At 44.2% G+C, this 13,962-nt stretch overlaps 1 protein-coding gene across 1 annotated transcript in view; it reads left to right on the top strand.

Moving 5' to 3' along the window:
* Positions 1 to 13,962, top strand: part of NOTCH2 (notch receptor 2) — a 133,072-nt gene that overhangs the window by 24,234 nt on the left and 94,876 nt on the right. Inside the window, exons 3-5 of the mRNA XM_067536366.1 lie at positions 2,892 to 3,151; positions 4,414 to 4,749; positions 10,973 to 11,095. Coding sequence (XP_067392467.1) covers positions 2,892 to 3,151; positions 4,414 to 4,749; positions 10,973 to 11,095 — 719 coding nt within the window. The remainder of the gene's footprint in view (positions 1 to 2,891; positions 3,152 to 4,413; positions 4,750 to 10,972; positions 11,096 to 13,962) is intronic.

The raw sequence follows: 13,962 nt of genomic DNA, 5'->3' as shown, positions 1-13,962 counted from the left end.
AATTGTTACTCTTTGAACATATATCCAAAGCTTTTTCATAGATGATGAGACAAGAAGGGACCAGTGTGGTTATCAAGTTTGACCTCCTGTATAACACAGGCCCCAGGGCAGCCCTGAGTTAATTCCTGTTTGAATTGGAGTAGAACTTTGAGGGTATGTGTATACTGCCGGCGGCATTGTCGACAATGCAGGATCGATTCCGCAGGATTGATTGAGTGGCAGTGGAGACCCGCTCAATCGATCCCAGAAGTGCCCTCCGATCGATACCATTAATCCACCCCCACAAGAAGAGTAACCCTGCGTCGACCGGAGGGCATTACCCACTGGCACAGTGCAATGGTGATGCCGCGGTAAGTAGAAGTCAGTAAGTCAACGGGAGATGCACAAGCTACTTACCGAAATCCGCCAGCAGTGTAGACCAGGCCTTAGAAAAACATCCAATCTTAATTTTAAAATTGTTGGTGATGGAGAATCCACCACAATCCTTGGTAAATTGTTTCAATGGCCAATGCTCTTATTTTTTAAAATTTGCCCTTTATTTCTAGTCTGAATTTGTCTAGCTTCAACTTTCAACCATTGGGATCCGTGTGGGACCACACTAGAAACATACCTGCTTGAAGAGGATTCCCAGGTTCCAGTTGCATTTTGAGATTCATCAGATGGATGCATTTTAAATAAGCAATCCTGTTGCTGCTAGATACTTTGCCCCGGACCTCATTAGAGAACTAATCACTCTTCTTGGAATCAGAATCTCCCTCCCCGGGTTTGAAGAACTAACACTGACTTAATTCGGAATTACTCATATCCTGGCGTGGGAAAACGGAGCATCTGGAGTTCATCCCTAAAATATTTGTAGTGTGTATCATGTTGTCTGATACTCCTCGCTGTGTCTCTTAGACAAGATGTACATATTTTGATTCCTCATCAAACCAACTAGACTGTAGAAAAATCTGCAGATTCACAGTCCAATTTTCTTTGCTTTTTTAATACTTTGTCTGATTTGATGTACATTTTGCAGGTTGCTCCTTTAACTGAAGGAAACAAATGGCAGTGTCTGCTCATTGCTGGAAAATGGATTGAAAATTCCTAGTCCAAAGGCCAGTCAGCAGATGGATTACAGCACTGACAAGTGTTGTCATACTGTGTTTACATAAATTTCACGTAGTGAGAAATAGCTGTGCAGTAATTCTGCACGTATAAATCTTCATAATATTGCCCCACTTATCAATAAATGTGCCAGTTCATTATTGTATTTCTTAGGAACAGAGGAAAGATGGTTTAGTGGTTAAATTGTTGGCTTGGGACTCCTGGATTCAATTTGCAACCTATGACAAGTCAGAGCTTCAGGGCAAGTCTACACTAGAAGCACTATATCAGCACAGCTGGACCGCTGTAACAGGTCTGGGGAAGATGCTGTCTGCCAACAGGAGAGCGTCTCCTGCCGCCAAAGCGCTGGTGTGGACAGCACTTAGGTCGCTGTAACTTGCATTGCTTAGGGGTTGTCTTTTTCACATCCCTAAGCGACATAAGTTAGATCAATTTAAGCAGTAGTGTAGACCTGCCCTCAGTTCCCTATCTGTGCAATGGGGATTACAGCATTTCCTTATCTCACAGTGGGGCTGTGGAAAGTACGCTAGAGCAGGGGTGTCAAATTCATTTCCTATGGCGGGCCAGATTTGAATTAAATGTACTTCAAGTGGGCCATACATACATACCATAAATTGATTTTTTTAAAATTAAAATTATTGTACTATATTGTACTGTATTACTGTATTATAATAAAGTTTGACAAATTTCATTATATATAATCAAACCCATGAGCAATAACACAACTCTTCTGAAGAAAAGAAATTAGAATAGGAATTTGAAGAACCATTAAATTGAACATTTGTTTACAGTATGTGTGAGGTCACTCGTTTTACTAGGGAAATCAGGAAGCAGGTCCTATTTTTCAGGACCTATAGGAATATAAATGACCAATTAAAAGAAGTTATTTGTTCTTTTCTTGGAATTTCAAAGATCTCTCTTTTTCTCTCCCCCTACCTTTATCAACTTTACCTTCCCCACTGGGATTGTTTGTTTTTAATCTTGTGAAGGCATCAAACATCTATAGAACAGTGAGTAAAATGTTAAACAGGTTTAAATATCTAGTAACCGCTTACCGAGCGCTGTGTCTCGTGCACAGTCTCCATGCGCTGTCGCCAGAGTACACAGATCTCGTGGCAGGGCGCTGCCCCCGCGAGATCTCACTGCATCTTACCCTCTGGCAGCAGTGCGCGCCACCACCAGAGAGTACAACACCGCGAGATGTCATGGCAGCTGTTGCCAGGGGCCAGACCAAAAAGGTTGGCGGGCCGGATTCGGCCGGCGGGCCATATGTTCGACACCCCTGCGCTAGAGGTTTTGAGATGGATAGCATCTGTTGTTCAAATTTGGCCATTTACTTCTGCAGAGGACACTATTAGGCTTAGCAGAGTAGAATTAACTAATACTCTGTTTTAAATATTCAATTTGTATTTAAATATTGAAGTGATGGGGAGACAGTGTCTGTCTGTCTATCAGTTGTGAGGGGGAAGGGAGGGACAGGGAAGTTTTTACCCTTCATTAAATGTAATTGGAGTTTCACTGAGTTCAATATATGAATTAATGTTATGACCTTAAACTTTCAGGATACTCACTTTGGACAGTCATAAATAACACAAGGGGCTTTTCTGTGTCTGGCGCATACATTAGGGTCTATAATGTTGCTGTCTAAGTAAGAAAGATGCTGGGTGTTAGTTGTGTCTAAAACACTTACATGGTGTCAATCCTGGGACCTTGCACAGTAGCAGCTCGCATTATCAGGATCAGTGTTGAACATGCTGCTAGTCATGATTTCCATTCTCTTGCAGATGTCCAGAGGGTTTTCTTGGAGCCTACTGTCAGTACAGAAACCCCTGTGAAAGCCAGACCTGTCATAATGGAGGAACGTGTGAAACCACAACTGTGATAGGAAAAGCCACTTGTCAATGTGCTGCAGGATTCACGGGCGAAGATTGCAGATACTCTGAATCGCACATCTGCTTTGTATCTCACCCCTGCTTAAATGGAGGGACCTGCCAACTGCTCCTCCAGGACACATATGAGTGTGTCTGTCCACCAGGTTACACAGGTGGGACTTGGTAATGGTGTCCTTAGCTCTCCCCTCTCCATTTGAAGTATCTTTAAGATGGATGAACTTGCCTAAAAATGCTCTGCTGCAGCTATCAAAGAAACAGCGTCAGCACGGCACATGAGAGCCAGGAGAGAGAGCATGAGGATTTTTTTTTTTTTTTTTTTTAAACCGACCAATTTTAGGCCTCTCACTTTTCATAGCCATATTTTAAAAATACAAATGTATTTTAATCTTCTATGGCTTGTTTGGTAGGAAAAGTGACCTCAATAGCTATTCTGGAAGAGAGTGTCTACATTGGGAGTTATTCCAGGATAGTTATTACACTTTAAATTCATGCCCTATCTTATTCCAGAATAACTGCCCCATGTAGCACTGGTTGTCAATGAGGGGTTAAAGCACTGGTTGTCAATGAGGGGTCCGTGTCCCCCAGGGTTTGTGAAAATAAACCAGACTTCAGCCCTGGGCGATGGGGCTTGTGGAGGGAACCCCACCTCCACCCTTGACTCACCTCAGCAGGACACCCTCTCTGTCTGGGTCGGGGGTGGTGCAACCAAAAACGGCAGTGTCACTGCAGAAGTGAGATCTCCCCCTGCCATCAGAAGGGAGTGCCTGCCATTGAAGGCAGACGTTAGCCAAGACGACACACCACTGCTCTGTCTGCTACATTGGCACTTCAGGGAGCAAGACCAAATGGAAGGCAGAAATCTGGGAGGGGGGGCCACACGACCACATGTGCGCCCCTACACCCATGCATCCCCTCTGGTTGGGGATCCACAAATTAGTCTATTTAAGTTTAGGAATTCCTAGGTTTAAAAAAAAAAAAGGTTGAGAACCTCTGCCTTAGATCATCTAGCTGAGCAACTTTGGCCAGCAGCAGTTTTCTGTAGGGAAGCTTAATTCTATATCACGGGGAAATTCAGAAACCTGCTTTTATCCTTGAAGGCCATGTGGGAGAGGAGAGTATATGTGAGCAGTGCAGCATCACTTCAGCTAATGGATTACTTCTCGTAAATCACATGATTCCCTATCTTGCAGCTCCCGCCTAAACAGGTTAGAGCGAAGTCAAATTGGTGGTGGCAGTGGGAAATGCTTGTGCTTTAGATCCAAATGTAACATTGTAGAGTACACAGAAAGTACACAGTATGTGCAGAAAGACATTTCAACTGTAGGGTGTCATGGAGGTGCGGGGTAGGAAGTCTGCATCTTCCATCCAAACAATTTCTGATTGACAGAAGCTCACAAGTGTCTTGGTTCCACAGGAAAGGACTGCCAGTGGATTGATGCTTGTGTGTCTCAGCCATGTGCCAGTGGAAGTACGTGCATCACATCTGGAAGTGGGTTCTCCTGCACCTGCCCAACAGGCTATACTGGCCCGAAGTGTGACACTGATGTGAACGAATGTGCCACACCAGAACAATGCCAACAAGGTGGAATCTGTCACAATTTGCCTGGTTCTTACCAATGCCAGTGCAAGCCAGGCTTTACAGGGCACCACTGCGAGAGCCTGTATGTGCCGTGTTTACCATCGCCATGTATGAATGGAGGGACATGTCATCAAACCAGTGACTTTACCTATGAGTGCAACTGTCTGCCAGGTAATCTAGGCCTTCCCAAAACCCAGTTGGAATGCTGTGGTTACGTTGGGAAATCAAGCACTGAACTTCTGGTTATTTCTGATGTATGGAGTGGTGTGGGGGCCATGAGAAAAGGCACATAAGTTTGGACAAGGAAAGGAGCTAAAATGAAGGCTTAGTTGCTGTGTGCTCAATGATTCATAATATGAAAGGCGAGGAGTCTCCCAGTGACGGGGAAGGAGAAAGGGGTTAAGGAGTAAAGGACCAGAAAGGTCAAGGTAAGAAAACATCAGAGGGGTCTGGGGCCCAGGTGAAAAGGCTGAATATATCAGTAGTTGTTGGAGAAACAAATTGCCTAAATATACCGACTCCTTAGAGAGCTTGATTTTTCAACCTGATGTTCCTTTCAAGTTAATCTATTGCCTTTAATTTCCTCTTGTTTTAAAGAAAGGCTTGGATTATGGCTAGCAGGCTCTGCAGGCTTCATCAGCGGAGCTTGAGTTCCTTGAAGTGGAACTATTTGTGCCAAAGCGTTTATAATGCCTCGTGCTAGAAGCATTGTAGAGGAAAAAAGAGAACAGCAAGTACTAAGGGTGCAAAGTTAATAGGACTGCTCACGTGAGTGAAGTTGCCTTTTCTTGCAAGGATGCACAATTGGATGGAAGCACCTTGCACTTTTCCCTGCAGACCAAAGTGGGCTAGCTAAAATCTGGCCCTTAAATATAGTCGGGAAATGAAGAGAAAGTCACCCCACAGTAACAGTATTGCACCACATATCATGTTGATAATTACTGTTAATGTGACTTATTACACAACATGTACAGTGTGGGTGAGTTCATGTTGCTTTGAGAGACTTCATTTTGTATGTCCTGACCAACATTATGTCTAAATTGGCAGTGTTGCATTGTTGTAACTTGGTTTTCAAAACTTCCCATTTAAACAAAAACCAAAAGGAAAAAAAGTTTAGTGAGGCCTGGGCACTTCCATTGACTGCCTAGGTGAAGGCAAGGTCATTCTTCATGCCAGTGCAATTAAGGGTGTACCAAGAAATGTCCTAATGTTTTGGGAGACGATTCCTGGTGGCCTGAATCCTGACCCCTTCCAGTGAAGGAGAGGGAGGGAAAGGGACTAGCAGAAAGATGCGAGGGGCCAGTGGAGAGTTGAGGGAGAAGTTAGAAGAGCCTGAAAGCATGGAGTAACAGCTATGCAGTTACAGTGGTGTCAATAGTTTTCTGTGATCCAGCTACTCTGAATGCACAGTATGGTTGAGTGTAAAACTTTTAGGTTCCCAAATAATTTGTTTTTGTTTATATAATCCAAATGTTGCAATAACTTAAGTCTGAAATCTGGGGAAATTCCGGCATTTGAGAGGCAAATTTACCAAAAGCTATGCCAGTGTAAACAGTTCTTATACTGGAATAGTTTCATCCACACTAGAGGCTTGTATCAGTTTAATTCAGTTTTTCTTCAATTTTTAGTCAAATTGGTACAAAAACTGTGTAGACAATCCCTAATTCTAAAGAGATGGAAAGTTTGTCAGGTCAGTCAGTTTTAATAAATGACACTTATGTGATAGATGTTTAACTTGCAGCATTTTAAACTCCTTTTAATGTGGTGAAAATGAGTTTTATAGCTGTAAATATCTGACACATAAAGAGTTGACTTGGCAACTGGCCTTTAACAGAATGTGAAACAAGTCAATAGAGGAAGTTCGTAGCTGGGAAAGTGATTACTCATTGTTATCCATCACAATAATTACCCATTAACTAAGATAAGAACCCTAGGGAATTCCAAGAGCTTGTCCAGGAAAGAATCTGTCAGACCAGAGCAGACTGTGTATGAGAACCGGAATATCTCCTAGAAATAGGAAATAACTTCATGTGTTTGCTAGCACTTGGTACCGCGTCATACAACTGTGGCCTCAAACTGCTCTTTAGTTAAAGCAGAGTGTCCTAGGAACGTGACACAAAAGGCATATTAAATGTAAGGGTCTATTCTGCCCAGTGCAATGCAGGGCTTTTCCTGTGGTATTGGGAGACACTAATCTCTCTAAAGGTATGTCTGCACAGCAGTTGGGACCTGCTTCCCAGGGAGAGTAGACAGATGTGTGCTAGCTTCACTCATTGCGTGTTAAAGATAGCAGTATGGCTGCTGCGGCATGGGAGGTGGCTAGGGCTAGCTATCTGAGTATGTACCCAGCTGCAGGCTGGTCCCAGCAGGGCAGAGAGACAGAAAACAATGTCAGGTGGCTGGAGGCAGCAAAATAATGAATTCTGTGGCATCTTGGAAAAATGCCAAGGGTTGTAGCTACAGAGTCTGATTGACATGAATGTGTTGGCCCCTCTGTGTTATTTCAGGCTCCTGACAGACTCAAGCAGGCATAAATGCATTGTTTGACATGTTGAGACTTGCACCTTGACCGCAAGGGCTAGAAATCTAATGTTTAGAAATGAAAGCTGAACTTCTCTAGGACAATTCTGCAGCAAGAGGTGAATTCCACTACAAATTGAGCCACAGTATTGCAGAGTGTACAGGGCCTGAAATAGGCATAAAAATCAAACCTTTAAAGTTTCAGCTGTGTTTGATAAGGATTGAAATAAAGCAAATTGGAGGGGGCATTTGAGAGATCAGAAGTTACCAAAAACTTGACCCCTTGCATTTTTGGAGTTGTAACTCCAAACAATGCGGCCCTTGATGCTTTAAATCCATCTTGATCTGCTGTCCTTGGTAAGGTGCGTGGGGCTTTTGACTAAGCTTTCTGGTTTGAGATTGGTAGTTATTCAAAGCCATTTCCATACACGTTTTAAGCACTTCATTGCTCAAGATAGTACCTGACATGTGCATGCTATAGGAAACATGCACCAGGGGATGTGTGCTTTCAAAATATTTAGGTTGCCAGGCACTGCTTGTAAAGCCCGTTTAGAGTTGGTACTACAAACTTCATAAAGTGCACACAGTACTATCACTTCATGCAGAGGAATTGTATTGATCTAACTGACATGCAGCTTCCCAAATGGCTGTCATCCTGTCTCTGTGGCATAAACAAATAAATGCAAGAACAGAACCCAGTAATTGCTTAAATTATTCTCTCACCTCTTCCACTGGTTGCCCTTCGTGGTATTGTGCAAATGTTATTTACTTAGACCTCACAAACCCTTTGGAAGGCAGGCAGATGTGGAGATCAGTATTTTCCTATGGGGAAAATGAAGCACAGAAGTCACTTGCAGTTTTGCCTTTAACAAGTCAATTATCAGAAGTAGGGTCAGGACAGGCCCCATTGTGATAAGTGCTGTACAGACAGCAGTAGTAGAAGAGCTTACCAACTACATAGAGCAGACAAAGGTAGAAGGCAGGGGTAACACACAAGCATAGTGAACAGTGTGGTGGCCTGCAAACATCCTGTTAGTTCCACAGTTTTTCTTTCAACTCTTTGGGGGTTAAGGTTTAGTGAGGTTATTAGCTGAATGAAAAGAGGTGGGAAGGGTGAGGGAAAGTCTGAAGGGCAGATGAGGAGAGAGGCTGAGATGAAAAGACCAAGAAAGAGGGGATTGGAGCGAACGGCCAGTCAACACAGCAATGTGCAGTCAACCCTGTAGAAAATAGACATCAATGTCTGACAGCCCCTGCTTCTGCAGCTGCTCTGCTGGCTTTGGTCTGTGGCTGGCTTCTCCCTGCACTTCCTTCCCCACAGCCTGGGGAGAGGAGGCACCACATTGTCTTAGTGCCCCCAAGAGCCTGGAGGATGCTGGGGTGAATGGGACCGGTTGGGCCCCATTTTACCCCAGTGTGGCAGTACCTGCTTAAATTGCTTCTGCAGTTGCTATCTGTTTGCTAGCTAGATCACTAATTTAGAATACAGCTCTCAGCCTTAGTTTCATTTTGCCAATTGTATAATAGGAATAGCGATTTATGCTTCTCACAAGATTTCCCAAAGGACTAACCAGCAAATGTTAGTGTAGAATTCAACCATGGGAAGTGCTCCAGGATTTAACTAGCTTTCTTCTGTCTCAGTGTTTTTTACTCTTTAATTTTACCCACACATCAAAGCACCTGAAATTCATCTGAGGTGCAGTGGAATAACTAAATATACAGTTATCCTCTGGGCTTCACCTATTAGAGAACAGGGTAAGATCTGATGTCACCAAAACCAGTGAAAGTTCAGTTAGCTTGCAAGCACTTAAGCTTTTGGAGGTGATAGTCCTGGGTGTGTTCGCTGCTCGTGTTGGTGGCGTGAGTGCAGCATGTGAACAATGATCTGATCTTCTTACAAAGAATTTTACTTGGGGGAGCTGCAACATTCATGAGATGAGACAATTAGAAAAATCAAGGATGAGAGAACTTCCCCGAACGACCTAATTTTTATGCCACCTCAAACTCAAGAGCAGGTGGGTCTGACACTTCAGTTTGTCTTGGACGCCTGCTCCTGCGATAACTCTTGTGAAACCTGTTCTGTTTTGGACTTATTTGACCTAATGATTGCTATGCTCTGTGGTCTGTAAGGTGCAGGAGCCCTTGTCCATCACTTCTTGAGAGCCTTCTGTCAGATACAGGGAGGCACTGCTGCAGAGTTGGGGTCAGAGCTACACCTCTCTAATCTAGTTCTTTGAACAATTGCCAGCATGTTTGTCTGAACTGCCCTGAAATTTACAGGTAACTTGGGGAGGGGGGGAGGCTGGCAAGGCCAGACTTAATGCTGTAAGTCTTGCTACACTTGGAAATAATGCTGACTGTCCCTTACTAGTTATTGCTAGCAAAGCACTAATACATGTGGCCGAAATAAAGGTGCCTCTCTGTGCTCCTGGCTTTTGCCTACAACACAGCCGGGGCAAGGCTTAGGAGTTGCAGTAGACTCCCCAGGGTCTCTCTAGAGCAGCCAGACTCTGTTGGAGTTGCATCAGAGCTAACCAGCTCAGTGTGCCCCTCTGCAGGCCTGTGGTATCTGCACTGGGTGTGCGACTCTTGGCGAAGATGAGATTGAGGTGCCCAGAAGAGAACTCCAGATCCAGGAATCTGGAGCTCGAGGGAAGAGTGCACTGTCTGTATGAAGGGAAGTAGCCTGTCACTGTGATAACCCAAAAATCCCCAGAACCCAAGAGATGGATCTGATTTATAAATGATATAGTCTGGGGTTGTTTGCTCTAGCCACACTGAAATGCAGCTATCTTTAGTACTAGAAGTGAAGAATGCCTCATCCACCAGAAACTGCAGGGTTATTTGAAGGAGGAAGGATGTGAGTGAGTTGGAGTTTGGCCTGGACACAAGGATAACTTCCTGTAAGAAGTGCCATGGGTTCTTCAGGGACCCAAAATGGTCAGTGCATGGTTTTCCCTTCCAAATGCAGTGTGGAAGCATGGAAATCGAACTGAGGGAGGGTACAGGTGGGTGGAAACGGGGAGAGAAGCCAAGCAGGAAAGAGTCCCCCAGCGGACAGGTATACTGCACTGGCCTGGAAAATAAAAGGCCAGTAAAAATAAGGGAACCAAGGAGGAATGAGGCAAACAGGCCAAAAGGAACAAGAATAGCCAGTGAAGACACCAATGTGGAAAAGAGAAAAGGTTTGTAAAAGTGAAGAGAACAAGCCATTCATGTGCATGAAATGTTAGGTAAGTATTGCTGTTGGCAGAGACCATCTGCCAGCTCTGTAACTGTGGAGACCTAGGAGGAAGGTGATTGCGTGCCTTAACAGACTTCCTGGGTTTTTGTTAAGTTATTCTTTGTCCTTCAGGGTATAGTATACGGGTTGGGCGGGTTGAAGCTAGCCCAAGTAGACACCCCTGGGAACCGGGTATTGTCAAGAGGCACTAAAAGCTGCTGCATCATGTTAGTCCATTGAAGCAACAGGGAAATCTATAAAGAGAACAGAGTAAGGCAGAGGGGAGCCAGCCCCCCAGTACTGCCTTGGATGGGGCCCGTCAAGCTATTCATGTTCCCAAGCCCTGGGATGTGTTCTGGTCGCTCAGTCTGGCCCTTTTTCCCCCAAGCTGGGGAGGAGATGGATCAGTAAAAGAACTTGAGTCTTTAACTGACTGGATCACAAAGCCAACCTACCTGTCCAGGCCCTTTGGGTTGGGCAATGGCAGGACATTGTTGCTGACAAGTCCTGGGTCAGACCCCTGCTCCATTGTGCGGCAGGGAGCTAGGGCACTAGGACGTGCATATGGAACATCACTTCCCACTGACAGATAACCCCCTTTATCGGGCCCCTGTAAATCATTTCAGTCTGCTATGTTTCTAATTTGGCCAGGCTTTGAAGGAAGCACCTGTGAGCAGAATATTGATGACTGCCCAAATCACAATTGCCAGAACGGCGGGGTATGTGTGGACGGTGTGAACACTTACAACTGCCACTGCCTCCCGCAATGGACAGGTAAGTCCTGTGTAATGTATTTCTGCTGGGGCTCAGTGTCTCATCGGACTGGGATGCAGAGCCTTTTACGCACCAGTTTACATCTAGCTCAAGGTGGGAGTGGCTGAAAGCTGTTAACACCTGCTGGCTGCTCAATGACCTGTGATGGAGAGTGTCCATGAAATTGTTAGCGGCCGATGTCCACATCAAAGCCACCACAACTATGGAGGATAAATTCCCATTTTACCACTTGATGGTGGTCCCAACAGGTCAGGGATAAGGCATAAGAGAGAGAGAATATATGGGACTATTAAGTTGCTGCAACTGTGCATTTCTTTTCCATGGATTGACAACCGTTGAGACTTTCACAAGCACTACATTTTCTATAAAACAAGAAAATAATAGCACCGAGTATCTATGACTGAACCTTCAGTTGTATTGTGTGCATGTGACTGCTGCAGGATTGCTGTCACAGCTGTAACACACATTCCACAACAGCATAAAAATGCAACTGTACTGTGTACAAAGTTGTGTGGTGCTCAGGAAAATATTGTACATGATGTAAGGGAGCAGCTTACAGGAAACACTGTCTCGTTGAATCATGAAAGAGCAAAACTACATAAATGTATCTGTGTGATTATGGTGTGGTACCAGCCACTCCTTAGCTTAGTTTGCATCTGACTTTTAATTGAATGTAATTTTGCCCCTTCTTCAAAAGCCACAAGTAAAGAAACAGCCTCAAAACTAGTAGACTAGATCTGGAGCCAACGTAGAATTTTTCCTACAAATGTAAAATGAAGTGGACAAATTGTTCAGGAATTGTGACCCTAAACACTGCCGCCTTGTACTCTTGCAGACCACTAGCACTCTTAGCTCCTTATAAAACAAACAAAGCTTAACCGAACTTTCCTATGAGATCTAGTAATCTTCAGAGCTGTACACTAGATTAGGTTTTTTTAAATAGGAACATCTCTACGGATAAGCAGCTCAGGGAAGCTTAAGACAGGGAATTTGGCTGCTGGACATAGAAGGTTTCATAAAATCTTTCTAGCTTTTTTCCTAGTAGAGATAATCAATCTCATTGTGAACCAGTCATAAAGAAGGCTTGTCAATGGAAAATAACTTTCCACCAAAATTGAACTTAATCAAACAATTTGTTTTAAATGAAAATGCATCAGTAAGTGAGGTGTACCACAGCTCGACTTTTAGCACTTTTCTCTATGTCTGAGCTTAGGAAAAATGGAGGAAAATAATTCACATTTGAAGACTGACTGCTTCTCTCTGTCCCTAACCTCTGCTGGACTGCATGCACACCAAAAGTCCGTAGGAAGGGCCGGGAGGCCATTACCACGCACATCAGGAGACCTGCAGGGTGTGGAGCTGGAGAGCAGGCATGAGGGAGACCTGGAGTGAGAGAACCTCCAGTGAATCTTTGGAGCTCTCACACTTGCCCCACTCTGCAGACCTTAAAAGATTTGTTGTGACCTGCAGCCTCTGCTAACCTTAAGCTGATTTGGAGGTCCTCCTGAGCCCTAGATTTATTGGGGTACCCTTTTGAGTCTTAGTTATAGTTCCTGGAGGAAGCCACTTTGCCTTGTTGGGGCATCATGAGCCCAACTAGCGCACAAGTTTGTTGACAGGGGCTGCTGACTAGCCCACCCTAAGGCTTACACGAGGGAAGGGTTAGTGATGGTCCATGAGCCTCCTAAGGCTTGTGGGAAGGTTGGGGCTGTGGTTAAACTCTCAAGGCTTTTAGGGAAAGGCCACAGTTCCTACAGTCAGTCTGCTGGGCTGCTAGTCTCAGGAAGCTTGTCATGAGTCTTAGAAGGCCCTTAAAGGGGTAAAAGTGTTTAGCCAGGGGGAGCCCTCCTCCTCTACATCCTAAGGGCCACAGGAGATGGGTGCCCTCCAGAGGTTCTTACATGTGCATTAACCAGGTTTCCCTTCTTCAAAACCACAGGGAAGGGGAGAATGCCACATCCCTTGTCCCCTTTGCTCTCCGGAACCATGTTAAACTTGTACAGCAAAGGTTTGTGTGGGAATTCCTTTCATTTCAAGGTAAAGTTAAGGTTGCAGGCACATCAGAGCTTTGTGTTTGTTGCCTTTCAAGAACATCGGCTTTTTAAACTCCATGGACGTTAGAACCCACGAGAATTCAGCATTAAAGCTGAATTTATACAAATGTATATAACTCAGACTGCTTTAGCCATCACAAGCAGTTTCACTTTCAGCATTACCTCAGCATTTTTCACCACTGTCCCTGCTTTGAAGTGAGGGCTTGATTCTGTGAAGCACTGAGGTCATTAAATGCCATGCATGAGATATTAGCGGTTCACTGAAACAGGTCCTATGGCATGTGGTGAGCAGTTTCAGTGTCACTGGACAACAGCTAGAATGGCCAGGATCATGTAACTGTAGCACTCACATTAAAAGAGCAATGATTAGTATGGTGATAAAACAGAATAGTTGGTATTGGAGGAGCGTGTGTACGAAACACAGCAGACTAACATTCTCTGGCACATATTTTCAATACTTTATTGTGCACAAATTTTTAAGATGGGAGGCTGACATTTGAGGGCAGAGTTACATCTATTTGGTTGTTTTAGCACTGAATTTCCACACTTCCAGTGGTTTAGATTTCTTTTAGGTTAACCTTGACTCTGAACTTGTGCATTTCTAATCTTTAACTCGTAATGTTCCTGTACGTAATGTTCCTGTACGTTCAATCCAGTGACACTTTCCTGCAACCTTAGCTTCATTATCACAAAGATTTTGTTTGAGAACATTAGTCTTTACCTGTCATATTCCATGAATGTAGGAAACTACTTTTCTTGCTAAGGGAGCTTATATCCATGTCATTCTCCGATGTCAAATTACATTAGATAAAT

This window comes from Emydura macquarii, unplaced genomic scaffold (genome assembly GCF_026122565.2).
Source record: "Emydura macquarii macquarii isolate MOO-44397 ecotype Brisbane River unplaced genomic scaffold, CSIRO-AGI_Emac_v2 contig_3534, whole genome shotgun sequence".
NCBI lineage: Eukaryota > Metazoa > Chordata > Testudines > Chelidae > Emydura > Emydura macquarii.
The sequence above is the reverse complement of the archived record's forward strand: the minus strand, read 5'-3'. Positions and strand labels throughout refer to the sequence as shown.